Below are 24,329 nucleotides of genomic sequence, written 5' to 3'. Positions count from 1 at the left end.
TAAAAAGTTGCAGGAGACCGGCCCTCGAGGACTGGAGTTGCCCACCCCTGGACTGTCACAATAGTTTTAGAGACAATTAATCACTCAGCAAAATTTGCTATTGTGACAGGCCTATATATCTATATATATATATATATATATATATATATATATATATATATATATATATATATATATAGAGAGAGAGAGAGATACATATATATCTATCTATATATAGAGATATATCTATATGTAGATATCTATATGTAGATATAGATATCTATACGTAGATATCTACGTATAGATATCTATATGTAGATATATATACACATCTTTATATAGACAGATATATCTATCTATATATCTATATAAATCTATCTATATAGATAGATAGATTTATATAGATATATTGATAGATATCTATATAGATAGATATATAGATATATCTATATCCATCTAGATATAGATATAGATCTATATCTATATGCAGGTATATAGTATTGATATTATAAAAGTGCCAATTTGCATTCACTAAATCTTTTTAGACTGTGGCAGGAAGCCGGAGCACCCGGAGAGAAACCTGCAAACTATTTATAAAGTTTAATTCCAAAATTTATTTTTTATCTGCACCTAAAGAGAATTTAGAGAGACCAATTAGACAGACGTGATTTCATACGGTGTGAGGAAGTCAGAGCGCCTGGAGAGAAACTTCAGACAAAAAACTGGTAAGATCCATTCACTAGGTGTATAAAAGTTTCCAATTCTTCTATTTAAAATCCCAATATAGAAACACAAAAACAGAAAAAAACAATGCTAAGAGAGAAAAGTAAGGAATTACTCGCCCAGTAAAAAACAAGAGAAGGAAAAAACACCCAGCACAACAAACTAAACAAAAACAAAAATATTGGCATAAATTTCCCCCAGAATGTTTCTTCTTCTATTCTGCCGTATATTTCAGGACCCCAATTTTCTGTCTGACTCACTTCAATTTCTGCTTCCTCAAAATGGCCACTTGTTTGGTCTTCTGCGCTGATCTGTTCATCCAAATTTAAAGGTTCTGGCTCCTCTCCAGAACTTTCTTCATCATTCTGGAGAGGAGGCCCAGGAGAAACCGTCACTCTAGTTGTATTTAGGTGGTCACGGTGGGATTCTTCTGTGTTCGCTTGCTTTTCGTAAACATAAATGAATCCGTTTTGATACATATCCTCCCTGCAGGGTTCACCAGGACTGAGGACATGTTCATCCACCACCTGTATAGTCTGTTGTCCTCGAATCAAACAGGTGTAGAAATGTTCTGACTTAACATCTCCACAAATGATGGAGGACAAACTGTACAACTCGGTTCCACTTTCTCCTGGTACCTCCAGGACTGGATTGGGAACCACTGGAAATCTTCTTTCGACCCACCGTGGCAGAAAGAGAACAATCACATTATTGTTGCTCAGGATGTTTTTGCGATTTAAACTTGACCTGCAGCTTGAGCAATAAGGCTGGCCCCACAAATTTATCCAATAATTAAACAGTGAAGCGGTGTCGTTTAGTGAAGTCGAGGTCGGAAGTACAACAATGGGGCTGTTATTCAGTAGTAGTAAGAATGATTTTTCACATCTGGTACAAGTGTTTTCACTGTACATTTCGCAATCCGTGCTGCCACCGTATGAATCGAGCCAGACAAGAACAGACTCCAGTAAACAAGAAATTTCAAACTCTTTCCCCAACTCTGGTGATGGTTGTCTCTCCCTCAGTTCCATTAAAACCGGGGAGATTTCTGCTGGGCCAAAGCAATATCCAGGTTGGTGGACGGCAGTGTAGATCAGACTGGCACAGTTGGGGATAGACGATGCCTCTTTGAACAAGTGTCTCCGAGCCAGACACCGTCTGGTGACGCTCAGGTTGAGGACACTTTGAAATCCGGCACTCATCCAGCTGATGTTGAAGTGGTTTGCAAATGTACAGATGTCGCTCTCTATCTGTCTCATTCCACTTTGATCCTCATCAACAACTTTCCCATCCGGGTCAGTTTGTTGCTGAGGACCAGTGCAGAAATGCTTTCCCAAGACTTTTCTCTCATTGTGAGAGACAACTACCCCAGCCGGGGTAGTTTTGTCTTTTGGAAACGTTAAAGAATCATCATTATCTGGGGTTTCATTGCTGTTCCTGTCAGTGAAACTAGCTTCCCCGTCCGGGGGGCAGTTTAATTCAGGTTCAGCAGAAACCCTACGCTTTAACGATGAGTTCATAGATAGATCTAGGACTCTGTTTTCATTGCAAACGCTACGTCCCTCTGAAACAAATTCCTCGTCCGAGGAACTTGTAAAATCAGAGGTGCTGGAAAATGTGCTGGAAATCAAAGATTTCTCAGTGAATTCAGCCCCAAAAAAACCTTTCCCAGCCGGGTCAGTTTTTTCTTTGGGAACAACGGGCAAATTGTTCCCAGAGACTGAATTCACATCCTGAGTTGTGACGACAGACGATGTCTTTGTCAAATCCAATGCAGAGGCTTCATAGTCAACTTTCTGGTTGACGGAGCAAACTGACCCAGCCGGGTCAGTTTGCTCTCGGGGAACCGCTGAAAGTTCATTCCCAAATGAAGTGCTCTTGTCCTCAGTACTGCATTCTGAAATCTCCGTTACATTATTGTCGGTGTCTTCGAAGAAAACTGGCTCCTCTTCCAGGCAAACTTTCCCAGCCGGGTCAGTTTGCTCATTGGGAACCATTGTAGGTTCGTTTCCAAATGAAGTGTTCTCATCCTGAGACACACTCTGGTCCACGTCCTTCCCTGGGAGGTAATGGTCACACAATTTCTTCATTCCTGTTGTAATGAGGTAACCAAGTCCCCAACCAACAGGAAATATTAAGGGATAAGGCATTGCTGTAATACTAAAAATCTTTGTCTGACACAAAGCTTCGTTTCACTGCACTGTTTAGATCCTGACTGACGATTAACTGAGTTACACGCATTTAAAGTCTCATAGACCTTCTATGATGTCATCATAGAAGGTCTGTGATGTCATCAATGACCTCACTGGAGCTCTGGTGCAAGGTCTTGCTTCTGATCGTTGCTATGGAAACGATCACATCAGTTCTGCATGACTCAAACTATAGATGAAATAATGACTAAATATTTAAATAATGTCATATTTTTAAAATTTATTTAACATAAAGAAATTGACAATAGATTTTTATATGATTGAATTGTTTCATTTGTAGTTTTCTGTATCTGCTGTGGTATAAATTGTCTTCATCCAATTATCCATTACTATTTTTTAACACAATCCTTTGGTAAGCTAGCTGCACCAAACTATGGTCCGGGGATCCCAGTTTGAGAAAGATTGGTTTAATCAAATCTATTCTACTATTATCCGACACTTTGATCGCTCTGATTTAAGGGGATAAATCAGATGAGATTAACAAAGATTTCCCAAAATGAAAAAAGAAATTAAATGATCTATGCAGTTTGTCTTCAAGCAGCGAAAAGGTGCATAGACTCTGCAATCATAGTGATAGAGTCTATATTTTATTAAATGATAACCTGATAAAGAAAAACCTACTTTGAAATATATATTTCAGGACCGTCAGCGTTAATGCACTAATACATGATCTGAAAAGTTTAACTCGTTAATGTTCCTTCCACTGAAGCGCCAATTTACTGTTAACAAAATGACTCATTTTAAACCGTTTTGAATATAAATCATAGAAAACTGGTGTGAGACAATAAAAGGCTTTCTAAAACGGTTTAACGGTTCGTTACATAAGTAGCGAACCGTTAAACCGTTAAACTTACGGCGTTAAAACTAACCGTTAAAAAACTAAACTTGCTACTTACGATGCTAGCGCCGTTCCAGAGTCGACTTTTACGTCACTTCCGTTGACTTTATATATTTTGATTTCCTGTTACAAAGGTCACTGATTGGAGATGGAAATATTAGCTGAAGGGTTGTTGTTTACTATACTACCACAGTGTAAGTCACATATTCTGTAATGATTAATAATAATGGATAATTGTTTGTCTATTCTTATTCTAGAGATTCTATGAAGTGTAAAAACTAATTCATTGGGTTTTTCTGTCATTTTTTTAATAAATTGATCAAGTTTTTTCCATTGGACATCAAAAACAATATGTAAAACATTTTGAAATGCCTTGCTGCTGAAATGTGCTATACAAATAAAATTTGATTGATTGATTGATAGTGTGAACTATTGCATCAGGTAGTCGATGTTCCATCTTCTCTATTTAAATCTAATGATTACTGAAGGGCAATATGGTAAACAGACTTTATAATCTGCACTCTTTTGGTTGAATCCAGTATTTATTTACACTTTGGTATTTTTATTCAAGTACATTTTTGTTAATGGAGACTGAAAATCCAATTTATTTTTGTTTTTGGTTGTTTTGTTTATTTTATCAGTTCCAGTGTTAAGTGTTCTTTTGAAAATAAAGTGTATCTATTTTTGGCAGGAAATCACTTGTATTATTATGTCATTTCCATTAAATCAGTGTACAAAGGTCTTCAAACAATATTATCGTCTATCGCAATAGTTGTAGAGACAATTAATCACTCAGCAAAATTTGCTATTGTGACAGGCCTAATTGATGCTCTCAATACCAAAACTAAATCAAACCAACAATACGGTCAGGTTAAACTCCATCGACTGGAAGTTATTGTGGCAATCAATCAAAATTCTTATTTTGATAAGAAATTTATCACGATAAATTATAAAAGACACAATAAATGCCCCTAATGGATGGATGCATGCACAAATAGATTGATGGACAAATGGTACTAACAAAAGTTTCTGGAAATTCCCAGCTCTTCTGCACAAACGTTTCTCTGAAAGCAGTCAAGAACCAGCAGCCAAACACCAAAGAAAAGAAAGTCTGAATCACTGAAAGCTAAATGCAAAGTTTTAACTCTCTTAAACAAAAGCTTCCCTTTCAAACAAGTCGACTGTAAAAGTGTGGACCCGGTAGTTTGGGCTCCACATCTGTAAATAAAATTAAACCGATGACCGGAAGAAGGAAGAGCAAAACCTCTGCTCCGGGCCAAGTGAGTCCGTTTTCCCTCCGTTTCCCGTTTCCCACTTCATCCCAGCAATCTCTCCTGCAGGCTGACAAATAAAACATTCAACAGGACAAGTTTACCAGAGCGACGACACGGGGAGGGCAGGTCCCGGCAGGCCCTCTGCAGAGCCACATGGTAATCTTCAATCAGACTCCGCGAGCATGTTCAGGGCAGCAAATGGCGTGGATTTTGTGCACATTCATTGGCGTGTGTTTGTGTGTGTGTTGGGAGGGGAGACGGAGCAAGGAGGAGGCCGAGCGATTGTCTGGCAGCGGCTTATCAGCTGATCTGTCTGGAGTAACGCTGCACTCATCTCAATCTGCCTGTGCAGCTGGCTGCCATCCACACCCACAATTCCCTTTTTTCTTTCTGGACCAAATGTCAAAAAAAAAATCACTTCCTGTATTAAGCCCGTTCAGTCGCTTCCTGTTTGCGGTGAGACCAGCCTCTGAGGGAACCGTCTCTTTAAAAGTGCCGCTGGTTCTTATGGGCCGAGGTAAAGATGAGCGGAAAGGTCTCGACCTGTTTTTATAATCAAGGCAAACGTGTGTTACTGCATGGGATAATGCAAGGCAAATGTAGGGGTTTGTTTCTGCGCAGTTTGTGCTATCAGGCAGTTCTATAAGGTTCCAGGGGTTTCCCACAGGATTACACATCCTCCACCATACTTAGCCTGAAGTATTTTTCATTAATGTTTTAATTGCTATTCTGACTGCATGTAAGTAGGAGTAGCTGTCGTAGTTATTTCCTGTGTTGTGAAACTCACATGAAGAAAACTGATGATTTTACGGGAATCTTTACAGTTGCAACAGGTTTGGTAATGGAGGTGATTTTGTTTTGTTTTGTTTTTCTAAATTCTTCAGTGATAAATTATGATGTTTTGATACAATACTAGTTTATTTTATGACTTTTTATTCGTCTATGTGAGAGTCGATCCAATAAGAGAAGAAACTATTGTGCTAAAAACATCAAGACACCGCGAATGGAAAAAGTGTGAGGTGACATACAAAATAATACATTTAGGGAGCTTTAAGTTTTAATTTTAAGAACTTTTACAAAACTCACACATGATCTCAAGCTTTAGAAGATATTTAAGATTGATTTATTTTATTATAACTACTTATATTCTTGTAAAAATGTGTTACGCTTGAATGATCTCTCCCTCAAGACTGCATTTATCCAACAGTTTTTCCTTCCACCTAACTTTCCGTCAATATTCCTGGACATAGCAATCTAACCAGCCAGCATCGTTAGCGGTTCGATTCTCTGCCCGTCTCTGTCTGTCGTGTTCCTACGTGTGCTGTGAAGCGGAGTGAGAGTGTGCGGCGTCGTAACGCAGACCGTCGGCGCTGCGTTGCAGAGGAGCCGGCAGATTGATGACCCTGGCAGGGACCTGGGAGTGAGACTTTCACGAGTCAGTTTATCTCTCCGGCACTTCGGAGCGACCGCTGTTGTGATTTGCAGCACGTGAATGGGACGGTGGTGATAAAAGACGTCGGTGTTTAATGAACCTGCAGTCCAGGCAGCAGATTAACACCATGAAGCTAAATTATTCCTCTTTACTTGTTCCTCTTGTGGTTCTCGCTGGCTGGGCAGAGAGTGAGGTCACCCTCTAAACTATTTTTGGTTCCTTTTTCCTGCTTATCCCGGCACCTAGCTCGCCCAAGATGGGGAAGCAATCAATGCGAACATGAAAAAGAAACTCTGAGATCCTCTTGCCTTATAAAAATCAATGAGGCAGCCTCTGGATGTCTCTGCAGCCCCCACTCCTTTTCCACCTGTCCTCACCGCTCTGCTGCCCCAAGCAGCCGCTTCCACGACGCCACCAGCCACGATCGCAGGACAGCGGCAGATTTACACACATTCAGCCGCACAGCCTCCTGGCCGGCTTAAGGTCACGGGGCAACGATGTGGAAATCCCATGCAGCCAAATGCGAAAGGTGCACGCATGCTCAGGAGTGTGTGGCTGTGACCCGCGCTGCAGGGCCGGATCGCATAGCTGAATTTTAATCTGGCTTTCAGGAAGTGCTGCAGCTCCCGCTTGCTGTCATCATTGATTTTTTTGATTTTTTTTTTGCTCTTCTACACTGCAAAAACACAAATCTTACCAAGTATTTTTGGTCGAGCGTCTAGACTAAATATCTTGGTACACTTGAAATAAGACAAAATAACTTACAAGTAACTTTTCAGCAAGAAATATCAGTTTGATCCAAGTCAATAATTCCATAATATTGGTAGAAAAATAAATCACTAGTTATACATTAAATAATCTGCCAGTGAAACAACATATTTCCTATATTATAAGATAAAATGTCTTGTTCCATTGGCAGATTATTTCATATACAACTACTGATTCTTCATCAATACTAAGGAATATGGACTTAAAACAATATCCTATATCTTGATGGAACGTTACCTCTAAGTTAGTACACTTCAAATAAGTCAAAACTAACGTGGTAAAAATGTTGCGTTTTTGCAGTGCACTTAAACTTGAAGACAGTAAAGATGCACAAAACAGAGATAAATGGTATTTGATGATATTAAAGCTGTCTGTATGGCATCCCTGTAAAACAAAACGTGCAAAAACTTCCTAAAATAAAAAAATGATTCAATCTTGGTTTTTTTCTCACAGTCAGATCACCATTTGGTGACATAATCTATGTTTGTGTTTTATGCGTTATGGTACTTTGCAAAGGGAAGAGGGGCTGCAGAAGATGTTGGTGAACAGAGCAGAGGCAAAACCTGATCATCAAGAGTGAGTCTAATCTGAGAATCTGCTGAAGATAGGAACATGCTACAGATTAAGCACAACTACTAAGGTTTCATTTTATGCGCTGAACAAATGTAAATGGATATAAATTCAACCTTTTACACCTTGCTAGCAGGGTGACGCCACAAGTTGCAAACCACAAACACGGACTGTGATCACAACGGATCCACTTGTGTGACGTGGAAGGAGAAAGTGATCCAGGAGGAGAAAATTCGTCGATTACAGTGGATTTATCATCTGAAATGGATTTTAGTGTTTGTCAAGGTCAATGAAAGAGATACCAGTGAGGAGAGACTGTACTGGCTGCTGCAGCTTCGTCTCTTAGGACTTCTGAGAGAAATAAAACCCAGATAAATAAATAGAAAGTTTTGTTCATGTTCATACTTCCTTCTTCTTTTATTTTTTTTTTTAGTTTGCTTGGGTCAGACTGTCACTCACCGTCACTTTAGCTTCTAAAAGTTGATCATTTTTTCTCTCTGGCATGGGCTTGTTGAAGTTGGCTAAGTGTTTGCAGTTGCTTTTTCTGGTTTATTGTTCTCACCTTTTTTGAGATAATATACCTGAACCAAAAAACTGACTAGAAAAATGTGTCCACAACATCATCATACCTTTGGAGGAACGTAGAACTCCAGCAAGAACTTCTCCCCTCCGTCTTCCCGCTTGGTCTTCCTGAGCAGCAGGCGGCACTTCTGCCACTGCGCGGCGCCCACACAGTTCGTGTCGTCGGCCACCATGTACCTCAGCGCCCCCTCCCTCTGGATCTCCAGCAGCTCGGCCTTGTGGCCCTGGGAACTCCGGGGAAGCCTGAGCTTCTGGGACCACTTCTCGCCCCCTCCCGCCTCGCCTCCCGCCCCGTTGGCCCTCCTGGCTCCCGAGGGGGCGTCAGGCTCCGGGGAGGCCCGTCTGTGCCACATCTCCTTCACCCCGTCCACGACACACAGACTCATGTTCCTCAGGGAGAAGCCTTTCTTGAAGCGAGCCTTCGGGTGGCTGACAGACACGTCCTCTGAGCTGCGTGACTGTCCCAGAACCGACATCTTGTGGTTCTGCGAACCCCTGGAGGAGGTGCTGCCACCACCGCCTCCCCCGTCAATCCCTCCGCCTCCACTGTCCATGCTGTCCAGGGACTCACTCGAAGCCCCGGTGTCTTTGCGCCGCTGGTAGAGGTCGTGGCCGTAGGTCAGCAGGCAACCCTGGATGCCCAGGAAAGGAACAATGCTGTACTTGGTCGCCGCGTTGCAGCCGTCCTCCCCCGGAGAGGACGCCTGTTTCTCCTTGGCCTGGGTCAGCGCCGCAGAGAAGCACTCGAGAAAGTGGTTGGCGAAGTGCTGCGAGAAGCTGGCATCGGCACCGGGCGAGTCGTAGCACGGGTTCTCCGACAAGAAGCGCTGGAACTTGTCGGCGAAGTCGGCGGCCGAGGCTCTGGCGTGGAGCTCGCAGAACTCTCTCCAGTCGGGCAGCGGACACGAGGAGGAAAGCTCCGGGCTACCGGGCAGCACCGCTCCGTTCATCACTGGGCCATGCCAACCCACCGAGGAGAGGCTGAGGGGGAAGAAGAGGGAGAGACTGTCAGTGTGGATTAAACGGAAAAAAAGAAAGAGAAAACGGTGGCTTTGGATCACACAAAACAGCTGGGGAACAGCCTGCATGTGAGATGGTGTCAAGAGGAAGAAGCAGAGGCGTGTGAATGGAGCAGACTGTGAGCCAGCTTGCATGTATCACCAAGATGATTCTTATACAGAAATACAGAAAAATGCAATTCAAATTTGCTTGGTTTACTTGATGGCTTTTCTTTTTTGTTTGGACAGTGAGAAGGCGACCAGTGAAGATGCCAACTCCACACAAAAGAACCCAGGATTCAAACCCAGAACCTCCATATTACCTGAAATCAGTATTTTAGCGCTCTGTTAGATCTTATTAATGAAAATGCTTTTTGTGCTTGGCTGCCTCTGATGGGTGAGCTTGCAAGCAAGAAATCTTTCATCCACTCAGACACCAGGAGCTCTTACAGGTCATGCTGACATCACTTGGTGCGGAAGTTGTTACTGAGGGTTGAGAACTCTTATTTAGCAAACGGCAGAATTACTGAGGTGTTTAAACATGAAGCTTCTAGAGAGAAAACTGTATTTTCAACAGGTACTACAGCTGAAGTTATCTGCATTAGCGTCAGATAACCAGAAGCTAATGCAGAGACGTTTTCCTGTTTTATCACTTTAAGGAATCCAAAATTATCTTTCATAGAACATGTTGAATTAGGAAAAGTTTACTGTCTTAAGGAAATCTCACACTTTATGTGAGGATATAAGTGAAGCTCACAGAGAACAATGTTTTTAGTTGGCCACGCTAATTATCCCAATCAAGCTAAATGCTAACACAAGATGCTAATGTCACCGCTCTACTAATTTTGTCTGTTTTTAGAGCGGAGTCCAATTAAGTTTAACTGCAGGGCACACACAGTGATGTCATCTCTAACCCTGATATAAAGAATACTAAAACAGACAAAGGCTTCTTTAAAAATGAATAAAAACAGTAAATGACCAGATGATATAAAGATGAAGCACAAAAAAGTCTGAGCGAATAGCTATCTGTACATCGCTGCTATTTATTTTGAATATATCTAGTAGAAGAAAATGAAAACCTTACAGTGTGACTCACTTCTATCTTCAAGATTAAAAAGTTCTGTAATCTGTCATGTAAAATGGAAAACTTTAAACTTCACTTTTATTTTAGTTGGCTTTTATTTACTGATACCTCTGAAGGACGTTACTGTCCTAGTAAAGTTTCAATGATTCAGAAAAAGACGGTTCTGACCTTTAGGATTTTATTTTAGAACAAAACAAACAACACGATTAAAAGATATTTTCATTCAAGTAAATCACAGACAATTTTTTTAAAGGCATTTTTGTGTTTTCAATTCCAGTCATGCTGAGAAGAAAAGAATCATCATTATGTCCTCTCCAGTGTTGTTTATTTTGATTTTTTTTTTTTATCTCTAGACAAAAGTTGCTGACATCCACTGTTTCTTCCCCAACATGCTGGCTCGCGTGAATCAGCTTCTTCTTTCGGGCTGCAGCTCTGCCAAATCGCATCACATCACGGACTAAACTTTTCGCTACACTGGGAATCTAACACAAAGCCATAATGACACCGTGTCAGCGGCAGCATCCAACCAGACATCCGCACACGACCAGTCCTCCATCTTCCCCCTCGCTCTACATCTGCACATCAGCGTCTAATGCAGCATCGTCCTACGGTGCCAAACGATCCGACGCATGTTGGTTTTGATTATTTCCCCCTGAAGCACACGGATAAGAGGGAGATGTCAGGTGAGCGGACAGGAGGGGGGAAACGGCTCAGATTGTCTGAGCTGTTGGGCTTCGGTGGCGAGAGGTTTGCATTTTTCCAGGGTCTTCTCCTCATGATGCTTCTGCGGGAGTTCCAGGGCTGGTTGATGGTTTTAATAGATTAAACGTAATGTCTTTATAATGACAACGCCACTCTCTCTTTTGTTTTGTTTTTTTTGGGAGTTTTTGTCCTCAAGATCACAAGATGGGATAAAAACGACAGACCGAATCAGAGGAGGAGAAAGCAAACGTGAGCGCTTCCAGCTCTTTGAGGATCCATTTCTAAGCCTGACAGTAACTGGAGGCCGAGACCTGGTGCCCAAGTTTAAGATGCTTTAAAGGACAGGAAATTAGTGAGATGACAGAACAACAACAAACAACAAAGGAAATGTTTTCTCAGATCGACTTAGTCTCAGGAAAATGAGGCTTCTCTTCTTCACTTCATCCTCATCACGGCTTTATTGTTGCTGTAGGATTTAGGATTAGGTTTACAATCAAATGACAAACATATTTGAGTACTGATGATGGCTTCAACAGAGTGGACCCACAGTTTTTACAGGGTTGGTCTCCCACTAAACCAGGGGTGGGCCCTCCTGGTCCTCGAGGGCTGGTGTCCTGCAGCTCTTAGAGTCTTCCTGGTCCAACACACCTGAATCCAGCAGCTGAATCACCTCCTAAATCCAGTCAGGTTCTCCAGAGTCCTGCTAATGACCTCATTATTTGACTCAGGTGTGTTGAAGTAGGGATACATCTAAAAGTTGCAGGAGACCGGCCCTCCAGGACCAGGAGTGCCCACCCCTGAGCTAAACACTGAAATCCAGAAACAGTTGAGATCCTCTCTGAAAATGATTTTAACTCCCTATTTTAATGGCTCACACAGCTAATCTTAACATGCATTATGACACACAGTGCATCAGCATTACCAAAGACGCTGGGATTCACTGTCTTCCTTATCTCCACTTTAGCCAGTCAGTGTCGAGGAAAATAAATCGCAGTCCTGGTTTTGGTTGCCTTGGAAACGCCAGTGTCCGGTAGCGTTGTGTCTCTGTGTTTCAGCTTTCCAAGTTGAGTTTTATTTTTTGAAATAGTTCCTATGCAGACGGCAAATATTGAGGATTCATAAAAACTGACCCGCACATAGGAGGGAGTCCACTTTACTTGAGGCTTTTCAGGTGAATTTTAAATTTAATATACTGATTTTTATACTTCTAAATAACAATAAATAAATAAAATCGCTTTATGTGCCATAAGTATTTACAACTCTGACAAATGACATCTTTGTTATGATGAGACAGACAACTTAACATTATAAGTCGGGTTACAGCCTTTTTGTGTGAGACTGGCTGAATGTCTTATTGAATGTGTTTTCACGACCCTCAAAATATATCAGCCCTCAGTTTCTGCTTTCCAAGCTTCCCTTATTAATTATACACACGCCGATATTTCAATAATGACATATTATGCAGCCCTAATAAAAAAAACTTAGTGATTACTAGAGCATCGATGTAAGAAGTGGGTCACAATTATTACACAACAATATGATAGATATTGTTCATGTGCCAAATGTGCAATTACTAATCCCTTTTTCTCTGTACTGTTTACCTGGGAAAAAAAAAAGCAACTTGACAGACAAATCTGGATCTTGGACTCTACTTAGTTTTCCTCCCGTCCCCTCAAGACTTTCCTGACACGTGTTGTAACTCGGTTTTCCTCCCATGACCGTAGATTGTTTGAGTGAATCGCATTTAGCCGCTGCGACGGGATTTCAAAGGCCGCCAGCTCCGGCTAGCTGAGCGGCAAAGACGCACGAGCGAGTGGCTCACACGTTTCCTCTTGTTTTGCGCCATGAAGCTGAATCACGACACGAGGTCCAGAAATAGAGGCAGTTACATTATCAGTCATCAGGTTACACAATCCCATCCCGATAGGTTTCACACACACACGGAGGGAGAGACGGACGGGGAAAAAAACGGTTTTTCATTTTGGGATTAATACCTAAACAGTGGAAGATTGTTTTCTTCTCATTCATGAATTGATGAACTCATTCATTAAATGCTCCATTTATTCAGACTTTCAGGCCACACAACCTTTGTGAGCCAAACAGCTAATCACCATGCAGTAATAATCACCCCCCTCCCTAACTGGTGAGAGTGAATGTTGGGGCGTGTGTGTGTGTGTGTGTGTGTGCTGCTGATTCTGGGGAGCAGGTCAATACCCATTCAGCTATTTAAGAACCTGCACTCGGCCAACTTTCCACCCATTCAGCAGAAAAACCCAGCACACGGCGAGGTGCTTCTGAAACTCCTGCCCTTCCTCGTTCAAGGATATTGAACCGACCACTGTCTCTCTCTCTCTCTCTTTCACACACACACACACACGCACACGCACAGTCATTGAGTCAGCATGAAACTAAAGCCGTAAGGCTGTGGAGGAAGTGGACAGCATTATGGTTTTCCGGGGCTCAGCAGACTACTGAGGAGGCAAACTGGCATCTGGAGGAAAAATGATGACAAAGAAGGCAGGAGGAAGAGAAACAGGAGGGATGGAGGTGGAGAGAGAGGCGGCCACTTTTCCACATGTTACCGGCACAAGAAGTGTTTTATTAGGATTTTGTGTACTACACCAACACACAATAACGCACAACTGTGAACAAAGGTAAAATAATAGATGGGTTTTCAGAACAAAAATGGGAGAAAATTCTGCCTTTTGTTGTACTCAGTACTTTGACACCCCTAAATAAAGTCCAGTTTCCTTCAGCGAAAACAAGTTCATGTTCATTTAGAAACAACAATACCAATGTTTTGACTCAGGAAGAGTTCATAAATCAGTATTTGGTGGAATAACCAGGAGGTTTTCAGTGGGGTTCAGTGCAGTGGGCTCTTAAATGTTTGCAGAGCTGCAGCTGTGAGCCTCCTATTGGATTGTTTCTGCATGGGCCGTTATTTTTCAGCAGGCAACAAGTTACTTCATACCAACTGATGCAGTGACCAGCTTCTCAATACTCTAAACAACCACGTCTAAGGATCAATCCTGCATTTCTGTAAAAGATGTTGGCTATGTAAGAAGGGCCGGACCATTAATGCACGAAGCAGAAGCAAAATCTGAAGAAATTGCAGAAACTACTACAAGTTGGGTTGAGATCTGTCCGTCACATTATTTAAAAAATGGGAGGACAGCGGGGAACCGTCGCCTCTGAGGAAGAAACGTGGTTGGACAAAACATCCAGGACGTTTGGTCGTCTTTTAAACATTCGGTGAAATAGATCCGATAGAGCCGTCACTGGAGGAGCTGCAGAGACCCACGGCTCTGGTGGAAGTATCTCAACACCAAACTGTTATTGGTGCGTCTCCCAAATACAGACTTTATAGAAGATTGGTAGAGGGGAAAAAAGAGCAAGAGGAATGTTTACGACATGTTATTGCTGGCAGGCATGTTGTGTTTGCAACGCAATTTCTGGTAAGCTTCATCGCGCTGGTGTGTTATGTGTGTCACATCCAAACGTTAGCAGTCGGGTAAAATCAGTTCTATTCATGTCAAACCTCAACAGAGTTCAGTCCAGGCCTCCAGCTACCAATCGAGTCTCAATAGCCGAGGGTCCAGACCCTCAGTCTGCACGAAGCGAAGCGTAGAAAATAGGTTTGTTTTTTACCAGGGTGAGTAGATGGAGGTTCTGGAACAAACACCTCCAGGTTAGCACGAGGATTACTCTTGTTGTTTTTATTCTTTATGTAGCAAAGACAAAAGCAAAGGTTAGTCCTCCTTGTGCAGGTGTGAACTCAAAAATTGTGGTCTTTTATTTTTTAAATATCCTCGGTGAACTTTCACTTCCTTCTGCTTACATCTGTGGCAATATGTCCAAGAGGCCAGTTTTCCTGTTCGTATTTCTATTTAAAAGTGAAATTAAGTAATTACTATAACACATTTTTACACAAGAAATCATTGAAATAAGTAGCCGTCTCATCCCTATTAAAAGAGCACAATTAAAACATACAGCATCAATGCATGGAACGAGCTCTGCAGACAATAACACTCTGTTATGGCAGATTGGCACCAAATTGTGACGCTGCACAATTTAATGCTGGCACGTTGCCCACTCGCAGTGATATTAATATGTTTAGAAATGAGAGTAAGGTCGTTTTTTCCACATGTAAAGACGAGGGACGATGTTTAAAACCAGCTGCTAAAACAATCAGCGAGGCTGTGAAGGTGTGGGAGGACGAGGGGAGCGTAAAGAAAAGCAGACATACTCCATCCAGGACGAGAGACAGCGGAGACTCCATGTAGATTCTCACATCAACACGAATCCCTTCAGAGGTTTTCAGCTCCACTGGACCAGAAACAAAGAGGGGGCGAGAAAAGGGCAAACTGAAGGTGAGTCATGGGGAGGCTGAAGGTGTACGCGGTCCAACCTTCAGGCCTCAGGAACCCTCCCGTCTTCCTGTATCAGTCGCCTATCTGTTGTAACAATCTACCACTTCCTCCTCCTCCTCCTGCTGCTGGTTTTTCACCCAGGGGGAGTGGGGCAGATATCTCTGTCAGATGGTCGGGAGTCGTGTCTGCAACAATAAACTGAGTGGGGAGGAGAGGAAAGAGACGTCGCTGCACAGGCACAGCGATCAGCTGAAGCCTGCAAAACACACCGCGCAGCCACCGTTCCCTATGTGAGGCTTCGAGAGAAACGACAATGCTGCAGGTTCCTGTGGGAACACTGGAGGCAATTCAGTCTCCGTGATGCGTAGGAGATGTTGCTGAAGCTCGGCACATTTTCAGAGGTGAACAGTGCGCACGCAGTCACAGAGGCGCCGATATCGTCCCTGCTGCGCGCTGCCTCTTGCCTGCAGGACACCCTCTGTGATTAGCTGATGAGGATGATTGGTGATGTTGCGCTCTCACCGCGGGGAGTTCAAGCCTAGCCGTGTTTTCTAAGATTAGCCCGCACCACAGCACGACACACACACGGCTTCGGAGCACGCTCAGTGCAGCACAGCAACGGACAACATCTCCAACAACCGCAAGAGTCGCATTAACTAAAAGCCTAGCACAGGTGTAAATAACGTCTAGGCATGTACCACCTTATGACATGTTGTTAATGGCTGTAATAAAACACATCTGTTAAAAGTGGATTAGATAATGGAGAACAAAAGACCAATGGGCATTTTGGTGGAAGTTTTAAAGGAGTCTTAGGAGACCAAACTACTGAAAAGCTTCGCTAAAGACATTATTGCCTCGTTTCCACGGGGCGGTGCACAGTAGTTTATCGGTTTCCGGTTTATCGGTTACAGTGGAGCTAATGGTGTCCCACAAAACAGCCCATTGACTGGGGGACAGAAAAACATCACGTCAACCATGACGTCACGTTTGTCGTCACACTAGCAAGACGCCACATGAGAAGTTTTTGTTTAACCCCACCTGCCCAGTAAGTCAGTAAAATAGCCAACCTAACCGTATCGACCTGTGACAAACCACCACATAAATGTCCAGTTTTACCTCTATGATCTAAGATCAATTCGTACTTTTGATGCTCATGTGCTTCAAAAGTATGTTGTTCAACAGATCTAATAAGATAAGAGAGATGACAATCTTTAACAATGGAAGATAATAGTTGTTGAGGATGCATGAAATGTGGTGTGGTTGGGCAAAGGAAACTTTTAGGTGATATTATATATGTTATGAATCATATATATTTGGTGCTGATATATCGTGCATCCCCATATTTTTTCAAACCTGGCTCCCTGGAGGTAAACAATTTCATTGCATAAGAGGGTCTGATATGAAACTATTATAGTAGAAAAGATGCAAACTTTCTTATTTTGATTATTCTAACAGACTTGCTTCTAAAACAACTATAAGAAAAATAAATTTAGTCTTGTTTTTCAGATGTCATTGGTGGCAATGTGACATAAATCGATGACAGAATGGAAAACTGCCTGGTCTCACGGCCATATTGCAACGACAACTTAAACCTTTTCCTTTTACATTTGACTTTAAGTCATAGGAGAACACAAAGCAGTGAATGACTGTGACAACAACATGTGGTTTCCACCATGTTTTAAAGATAAGAATTGTGGGAACTGCGGTTTGATATTCACTCTTTACTCGGAAACCCCAAAAGAAAATTCAGTGCAACTACATTCAGAGGTCGTCTTTTATAAACAACGTATGTGTAATTTAATCTCAGACATCAAACACCGTCATACGGACCAAGAATCCCAACTGACAAGTCAGGTTTTAGAACATCAGCTCAAATTCTGGACATTTCTCAAAGCATCGGTCAGTCCTTCTTCTCAACATGGCAACGATAGGAATCCCCATGAGTGGGTGATCAAAGACAGGAGTCATGAAGAGACGGCACAGGAGGGGTTAAACGTGGCGGCAGGAGGAAAAGCAGACATAGGGGTCAGCTGAGATAAACTCCCTCCTTCATTTAGTTTTAGATCTGCTGCCTTCAAAGCGGTCGCTCGCTGACCTTTAACCTGATCGCTGATAACCTCGTCTCTCCATAATGAGCCTGAACGTCGCACCATCAGAAACACACACAGACAAACGGAGGATTTTTCTTTTTCGTCTTTTTTCTTCTTTTGTTTCCCCCCCCCTCCGGCACACAGACGGACATCATGAATGGGATCCAGCCCCGATCCAGACACTGATACACCCGGCTCCATGCAGCCACTGTCCCTGTGCAGGAGACCATGGGCGTGTTTACAGTAGGTTACTGCAAACCGCAGATAAGAATCCAGACATGATGAGGAGAGGCAGATTTCCCCTGCACCAAATTACCTAAGTGCTTTTCCGGTTTACCTGCGATGGGGGCAGAGAGGGATTTCCGTCCTCTTCCAATAACGTGGAGAGCAGAGGAGAGCCACACACATATTAAACACATTAATTAGCCTCTCCAGCCAGACCGTCGTCTCCCCCTCTCTCTCTCTCTCTGGCGAGGTTTGACAATGTAAGCGTGGAGTGAGCTCAGGCATCCATATGGCAGCCGGCGATAAAGGACGGACTGCGTGGGAGATGCACATTGCACCGCTGACTTGTATTTCCTGTCTCTCACCCACCAGGTCTAACTGATTCCACAGATGACCACGGGCCTCTTGCAGAGCCGCGCGGAAGCAGAGGAACGCTCCAGAACCCGCTTTATGTTTCACTAGCCGGGATTAAATTTGGCTAATGTAGGAAACAGCAACAGGAAGTCGGTTCAGTCGCTTTGTGCGATATGCCCTCTTGTCTTGGTTTATCCAGCACTTTTTATTCATTTTTTTGTTGACAAAATGTTTCACTTGTGATATTTTTAAGTAGAATGGATTTGTGTTTCTTAAGGCTTTTTACAGGATTTGAGCTTATTTTATATATTTTTTTTAACTGCGTATGGTTTACCCTTCCCACGTGAGTCGCTCAGGGATGAACTGGTTTTGCATCTGCAACCAATCAGTAACTGGATCTTTGTGTGTTTGTTACAAGCAGCCTGCTACAAAGGTGCAACTGTGAACCATGGGAAAAATATCAAAGCAGACACAATTTGACAGATTTTAGCAGCAACATGGAGGTTTCAATAACGTGGCATGCAGTGGATAATCTACTGAGGCATATGTGTCAAACTCAAGGCCCGTGGGCCAAATCCGGTCCGCCATACCTCCTTATGTGGCCCTCTAGAGCCTAGACTAAACACTAGTTGTGCTTAAATATTATGTTGTCAATCAAATCAATGCAGTTTTTATCCGTTTCCTGCCAAGTTATTGTGGAAATTCATGCAAAAATCAACAAATTGCTGATAACGTTGCTGATAAAATGTAAACAACGTTGCTGATAACGTTGATAAAGTGATCAACGTTATCTGTCTCCAAAAAAAAAAGCTACAAACTAAACCTTCACCAGTTTACTCTAGAAGTCACTTTCATGAAGATCCAGTTTAATTCTCATATTTCATTTGTGTCGTTTACATGACTCCATTAAAAGATGTCGGTCAGGGATCAGAATTGCATTTCCCATATTTTGTTATCTGGCTCAAACAGACATCAGAGCAATGAGTAGAAGTAAAAACTTCAGAAAATGGTGTTCATTTTAAATGCATTATAATTCCAATTTGAGACATTTCTAAGGTGATTTGTTGCCACAGATGATTAAAATGCTTAAGTTAAGGGACAAATAAACAGAAGCTACCAAGATTTGTTTACAGATACGAACTAAAAGAAGATGAACATGAAACAACAGGTGCAGCTGGTATGAAATTATGTCCCTACTTGTTGGTTTGTTTCATTAATTAAACAACAAGCTACAAAATACGTCACTGTGGTCTGATGTTGGACAGAGAACAAGTGAAAACAAGATGAAGTCCAAAGGAAACTTTGGAACAGCTTACTTCCTGCAAGCTGAAATATTAGGTGATTGCAAAACAAAAATGTATTCGAACATTACGCTTCTGTTAGCAGTGTAAGTCAATATTTAATAACGTGTGATGAGATAATGCAAGGAGAAGTAAATTAAATTTCCTTGTCGTGTTTTTAGTGAATTTAGACCAACAAACATCCAAACGCGTTCTTAAACTGATAGATTTCCTCCATTGCTTATGGTCAACACCACCGAGCTGCATGTTAGCATAACACCTGCCAGCTGGTTAACAAGCAAAGAGCAGCTGCTCCGATAATAAGATCCAGGTGTTAGAAGTGAATAAAGTCTTGAATTATAAATAAAATGTAAAAAAAAAAAAAAAACCTTAATGATATAATTTTTAACAATGAAATGGAAGGAAACACAGTAAACTGATCAAAGATTTTGTGAAAGCACAAAAGCTCGGATGTCTTTCATTTGAGTTCTTTCGGGGTTTTAAACCTCGAACGTTTACAAGTATTATTAATGTTTGTGTGATTTCATTTTTAGAATGTGTAAAAAGATGTTTCTAAAGATATTTTATGTCAAAATTCCCAAAGTCATATTTCAGCAGAATCCAGGCTTTCAACACACGTCAGGATTGATTGTAAAATTCGGGATCGAGTGTCGGTCTTAAGGTGAACATCGCTCTCTGTGGGATCCAGGGGGCAAAGGTCAACAGGTATCTTCAGGACACCCATCATAAAACTCGTATTTTCAGCTTAGAATAACCAACCTCACATTAAAATGAGTCAAACTGAGAGATTCAGAAGATCGTATGGTTTCCCCCTGGTGACAGCGCTCTTACCCGGAGCCTCAGGGTGAAACTGGACAAGTTTCACTAAAATCCCGCTCCAGATCCCACACGCCCCGATTTCCAGAGAGCAACAACGCAAACGCTTCTGACCACGGAACCGGATCCCTCCAGCTGATCGGGCTGCAAACGCCTCCCAGCCAGCAGAGCCTCCTCGGTCATGGAGAGAATCAGACATATTAGGGCTTCATATTAACTGTCTGTCTGCTGACACGCGAGAGAAAGTCAATAGCAGGCCTGAAACCGGGCCGCTGCAGGCCTATTTAAAGCCCACAGTGGATCGTTGTGCAGCCTGCGCGCTGCTTGGCTTCATGAATGGGAGTCGGCGGCGGCAGCCTCCTGCTGAATGGCTGACAGCTCCCGGTCCGGATGAATGGGAGCTCGAACAAATGACTGCGGATCATCCGGAGCGGGGCTCTGCTGCACAGAACATCCAATCAGGCCGGGCTGGACCGGACCGGACCGGACCGGACCGGACCACACTGTGCCCCTTCAATTAAGCCTCCTAAGTGGATTATCTGAGAAGCCCCTCTTTCTCTTTTTACACCATGACCCCCCTCCTCTTCCTCTCCCTCTCGCTGTTTAATGCCATGCAGAGCCCGATGCGCACTCTTTCCCCCCGTCCTCACCCCGCTGCTCTGCTCCGGCCCGTTGCACTCGCTTGCCTGCCATCCGAACCCAAATCTTCCCGCAGGTTTCACCGCGCGGACGCTGGATGAAGCGGGTGCAACAAACAAGCAGATTATTCACGAATCCTCCATTTTTACTATCAGTATTATTACTATTGTTTTCAGAAAGCAATGCGCGCGCGCTCTCGTCGGGAGGTAAAGAAGGTGTCAGGATGAATAAAACCAGGTCCAAACGCAGCAGCAGCAGCAGCAGCAGCACTCACCTCAACACGCTTTCATCGGATCTCCGAGGCGATCCCGGTGTTTTCCAGTGAGGATGTTCAGTCGCTGGTATCAGCCATGGTTAGTCTGCCTCCATCCCCGCCCCTCCCCACCGGCTCGTCCGATGCTCTCCTGGCCGGTTTACAGGAGCTGAGCGGCGGCCAGCTCTTCCTCCATCTCTGCGCGGCGCACTGAGCTGCAGCTGCTGCTCAACACCGGGCTCTATCGCTCCACAGAGCCAGAAAACCAGCAGGAGCTAAAACGGCACCACTTCCGGAGGACACTTTCAGAATAAAAGCGGCAGGCACTGCAATCCCTAGAGCTTAGGTGCGGTTCGACACAGGATGTCACATTGAAGGATATCACGCCCCCAGAAATTTTCACAAGCCTGAATGTATGTTTGTTTGTTTGTTTTTATTTTTGTTGTTTTTAACGTGTCCAATCTGGCAGTGTTGTCCGAGCGTCACGGAGAAGCCCACCGGTGAGATTAACTTTCATAAATCTGCGTCTATAGAAAGAGAGAAAAAACAAAAGTCACAACAACAAAACAACAGTATTTGAGATTCTTCTCAAGCTCAGCCAGAATGGATGGAGAGCATCCATGAGGATCAATTTTTCAAGTTCTTCTTTAAATTCCTGACTTGATTTAAGTCTTTGACTAGGCCATCTGAATATGCTTTGATTTAAAGGATTTCACAGCATCTCAACATCATCTTGAGGCTTATTTTTCCAGCCTCTAATACGTCAGCCCTGCATGGAGCTTCATCCATCTTCTCATCAACTCCGACTAGCTGGGGAAAGGCATCCCAAAGCATGATGCTGCCACCACCATGTCTTACAGCCGGGTTAGTGAATTTAGGGCAGTGATGACGTTTGTCTGAAATAGCTAACTAAGGATTTTGAAATATAAATGTGATCAAAAATGCAAGTTTTAACAGATATCTGTAGAAAATCTGTCTTGAATTTACATAAGAGAATGACCCTGACAACCAGTTTCAGGGTCTAAAATATTTTTGGTGATTTTTTTTCTTGACATCAGGTTACAAGCCACTTACTTGAAAAAAAAACAACAAAAACCAAAACGCAATCATCAACACAAATATGAACATCCAATAGAAGAAAATGTACCCATAGTCATACAAATGTTTGTTTTTCTCTATTTAAATCCCAAAAAATAGAAGTAAAAATTTAGTTTCTAAAATTGTTCAATTTTCTTGATCAAAATCACAAGTTGTCTTTTTTCTAAAGAAGTTATTATGGTCTGTTTTTAAGAAAAAAACAAACAAAAAAACAACTCATTCCCTTCTGAGAAGGTAGAAGTCAAGGTTACTAACTAAACAGTTAGAGATTACTCAGCCAAAACATCAGTGATGGGACATAAGCAAGTGAAATTAACATTTAATTAATGTTACAAATGATTCAATAGGGCTTTGGGAAATACCACAGAAGAAATTCAGAAAATATAAAGACCCTCTAGACTCCAAATTACATCTGGAGGTCCCTCCAGTTTTACTCAAATCTGCAAAAATCCAAGCAAAATTCTCATAAAATCAACAGATCCCCACGTTCTTTACGGTTATTTTATTTGAATAGACACTTATCGAATGCTGAAACAGCTGTTTATTGATATTTTAACAATTTAATGTGTTTTACCAATACATTCTGGCACAACCAGCCCTTTGAGAACATTTGGGTTTTTGATGCAGCCCAAAATGAAAGTGAGTTTGACCCTCCTGACCCGGACGATTAGAAAAAGCAAATAAAAACAAGTAAAACAAAGAGCTACAAATAAACAAAGTCTTTCAGCAGCAAATTTCAGGTGAACCCTAACACTACTGCAGTACAGTATGACCTTGACCTCAGAGGATTTTCAAACGTCATCGACCAAAGGAGGAAGCGAAACCACTGGAAACGGGATAATTTGTCAAATGACCAGTTTTTTTTCCCCCATCAGCTTTTTGCTGACCGTCTTTTGTCAAAGTCACAGAAATCAGCAGATGGCTGAAGTTTTGAAATTAAGGACATTTTCCGCTTGATATTAAGTTATTGAACATAACAGCCGCTTTATATTTAGCATCGTTATGTTTGACCCGACATGTTTCCTGCCGTGCCACTCTAGGGCCAAGCAGCTGTGTTCACAATAAAAACGCTAACACTTTTCTTTCATCGTATTTTCTGCCGACTGCTCACCACTTCTTAGGAAAACAGTTGATGACGAAACCGTAAACTTTCCATTTAAGCGCTCAAAGAAGCTTTTCTTCACGGCAAACCTGATTATTGGGTTTCATCCAAGATGTCGTTTAACATGAGAGGTGAAAGACATAACTTCTTGCGTGATCAACTTGTTTCCCTCAGATTAGAGAAGAAAGAAGCTTCTCTAATCTGAGAAGTTTTGCTCTTGATATTTTGTCTATCTTGTCTTAAAACCTGCAAAGTTAAAAGAAGCAGAACTCCCAGAATCAGTTTGTGAAATAACCAGACGAGGTTTTTTTGTCTTCTTTCATTTGGATTCTTGCAGATAAAGTGGAAATTGGCAGAATCATTGACACTGTTCCTGTTATACTTTAGTTTCATTTTCACCAAAATGACTTTGATAAACGATACCGACCTCAACCAGAATAAAAAAAAGAGTCTTTTGTGCCTCGACTCGGTCCGTCATACTTCTCATCGTTTTCCAATAAAGCTAAAACGAAACAAACTTGCAGGAATCTCACAAATGTCAGCCCTGAACAACAAGCAGTAAACTTTTATTGTTATTTCTGTATTTATTGTCAGTTACTCCAGCGGGAAAGTAAAGATTGATGAGTAATTTCAATCATTTTAAAATACCAAGACTCACATTTCTATGATGGTACAGGCTGAACATTTCAAAAATAATAAAACGAATACATCTTTCGACTGCCTACATGACTGTGTGTGCAACCTAACATGCGGCTACAACAGCTGAGAATGACAACAACGTGTATAATATACGTTTAGCAATGCTGAACAATTAAAGTAACAAAAACAAACATCAAAAACCGAATAGAGGACTTTGATAAAAACAGGTTTGTCACCTCAGGTTGACACAAAAGCAACACAGAGCATTTTCAAAGAGGTTTGCTC

At 42.2% G+C, this 24,329-nt stretch overlaps 1 protein-coding gene across 1 annotated transcript in view; it reads right to left on the bottom strand.

Moving 5' to 3' along the window:
• The window catches only part of LOC122832109 (SH2B adapter protein 2), a 36,662-nt gene extending 15,156 nt beyond the window's left edge, over positions 1-21,506 (bottom strand). The window contains exons 1-2 of the mRNA XM_044118531.1: positions 21,227-21,506; positions 8,421-9,354 (exon numbers count right to left, since the gene is read on the bottom strand). Of these exons, the coding sequence (XP_043974466.1) occupies positions 8,421-9,323 (903 nt within the window). The 5' untranslated portion in view covers positions 9,324-9,354; positions 21,227-21,506. The remainder of the gene's footprint in view (positions 1-8,420; positions 9,355-21,226) is intronic.
• Between the last annotated feature and the right edge of the window lie 2,823 nt (positions 21,507-24,329).

This window comes from Gambusia affinis, linkage group LG06 (assembly GCF_019740435.1).
Source record: "Gambusia affinis linkage group LG06, SWU_Gaff_1.0, whole genome shotgun sequence".
Classification (NCBI taxonomy): Eukaryota; Metazoa; Chordata; class Actinopteri; order Cyprinodontiformes; family Poeciliidae; genus Gambusia; species Gambusia affinis.
This window is presented reverse-complemented; position numbering and strand designations above follow the sequence as displayed.